Raw genomic sequence first — 1,923 nt, forward strand, 5'->3', positions numbered from 1 at the left:
ATTTAACTATTCAGGTTCTGGACTTGCCAAATGGTTGATTTCCACTACCTATTTAGTTTATAAAGAGTGATAATAGTGCTTGATCCTGCTTGAAAGGACTCAAAAGTCCCTTGACACCAACAGTAAGACTATCGGATATTGTGGTCAAAATCTCAGATATTTTTGAGTTGGTAGGTAAATTTTGGATGACAGCTTTTTGGTCTTTGTTAAAACATTTTTAATAATTCTTCCATAATTTTTGTTTCAGGTGGACATAGCAATAGAAAAGGACCATTTGACAACCTCATTTTCCGTTTTGGAAGAGCAGAGAATTGACATGCTCCTTGGATTAGATATGCTGAAAAGACATCAGGTTTGTGAATTAATTTAATTTGTTGAACATTTTTTGCTAAATTCCATCTATATCTGGTTCATAGGGTAAATTGTCGACCGGTCATCGATCGATGTCGACTGAACCGTCCACAATGCTTCGATAACATAGATTTATCTTGTGGATCGACGACCGATCGACTATGTTTTTGGACACACCTTAAGACCTCAGTCTAGATTTCGGTTAAAATATCAAGTTCTTGGACTATTCTTACCGTTATATTTTGGTTGGATAGTTGTTGACTTTTACTTCCGACCATGATGGAAATCTTCAGGTATTGAAAAAGGGCTTTTCAGGTCACCTTATTTGGTTTTTTGATTCCTAATTGGATTTTCTCTTCTTTCCTTCCCAGTGTTGTATAGACCTCAGGAAAAACGTTCTCAGGATCGGTACCACGGGTACAGAGACCCCTTTCCTCAGTGAGGGTGACTTACCAGAAGTACTCAGACTTACCCATAATGATGACGATGATGAACTGCTGAAGAAAGCACTACAGGAGAGTAAAAACAGTGTGGCGGGACCTAGTTCGAGTTCCTGTAATGGCCAAGGTAATTTGAACAGTGAAGAATTACAGGGCAAAGATCAAGGGCCCTTGAATAATAATAAAATAGGAAGTAACCTTCGTGGCCGAGTGGGTATCACACTAAGCTTGCAAACCGGAGGCCCAAAGTGCGATTTCCGGCGGGGTCGAAGTTTTTTTTCGGCTCGGTGCTTGGAGTTTGGGGTGCACTCAGCTTCTTGAGGACAATATTGAGTAGCCAATTAGCCATTGTAAAAAGATTTGTGAAAAATAAGAATTGATTGCAAAGGATAAAGCTTTGCCACAAATAATTAACGATTCCTAAAAAAAAAAAAAAAAAAAAAAAAAAAAAAAAAACCTATATTTTGTGTAAGTGAAAATTCAAGAGAAGTGTCCAGAAAAAAGTAAGGAACAAAATAGGTCGGTGCCTAGTTTTTAATTACAGGATTATCTATCATTGATAACATTAATCTAGTAAAGGAAGAAGAAGTATTTGCTCATTTATTTCAGCGGCATCGTACGATGGAATTTGAGTTCAAATTTTAGACATGCGAATTACGGACGCCTTGATCTGTACACGTTTAACGATATTACATACCTACCTAGTTATGGAACTCTGTTCCTAAATAATAAAATAGACAATCGGTCGGACATTACATAGACGAATTTTTTTCAGCATCTTTTGGTACTTACAGTTCCTGAAATTAGATGCACTTAACGTCTTTACCTCACACTTTCCCTTGAAAAAAGAAAGGCCAAAAATGCACTATCATTAAGTGTATTGATCTATTTCGGTTCCTTAGGCTTTTTTTTTTTCATTTTTATTTTTTAGGCAAAACGGGGGACGGAAAAATTCCCATCAAATATTTCCCTTCGATATTAAATTTGGGTTAAGTTGAATTTGTAATGTAGGCCAGAGATATAAAAGGTAGGAATGGGGATGGAATTCGCTTCCCATTTCTAGTGCTGTACCGAAAGAATAATCGAGGATGACACGAGGACAAAATGGCACGGTACAAGAAAGAAGATTGGA

At 37.0% G+C, this 1,923-nt stretch overlaps 1 protein-coding gene across 1 annotated transcript; it reads left to right on the forward strand.

Moving 5' to 3' along the window:
- The first annotated feature begins 224 nt into the window (after window positions 1–224).
- LOC103521644 (UBA domain-containing protein mud1-like) lies at window positions 225–1,127 on the forward strand. Its single transcript, XM_008486756.2, has 2 exons — window positions 225–352; window positions 723–1,127. The coding sequence occupies exons 1-2, from the start codon at window positions 317–319 to the stop codon at window positions 1,110–1,112; spliced, it is 426 nt and encodes a 141-aa protein (XP_008484978.2). The 5' UTR covers window positions 225–316; the 3' UTR covers window positions 1,113–1,127.
- Window positions 1,128–1,923: the final 796 nt, after the last annotated feature.

Source organism: Diaphorina citri, unplaced genomic scaffold (genome assembly GCF_000475195.1).
Source record: "Diaphorina citri unplaced genomic scaffold, Diaci psyllid genome assembly version 1.1 scaffold5644, whole genome shotgun sequence".
Classification (NCBI taxonomy): Eukaryota; Metazoa; Arthropoda; class Insecta; order Hemiptera; family Psyllidae; genus Diaphorina; species Diaphorina citri.

Excerpts from the sequence above, each read along its gene's own strand:
- LOC103521644 (XM_008486756.2), top strand. The coding sequence starts at position 317 with ATGCTCCTTGGATTAGATATGCTGAAAAGACATCAG. Across the intron at positions 353-722 it reads ATATGCTGAAAAGACATCAG|TGTTGTATAGACCTCAGGAA; the intron begins GTTTGTGAATTA and ends TTTCCTTCCCAG.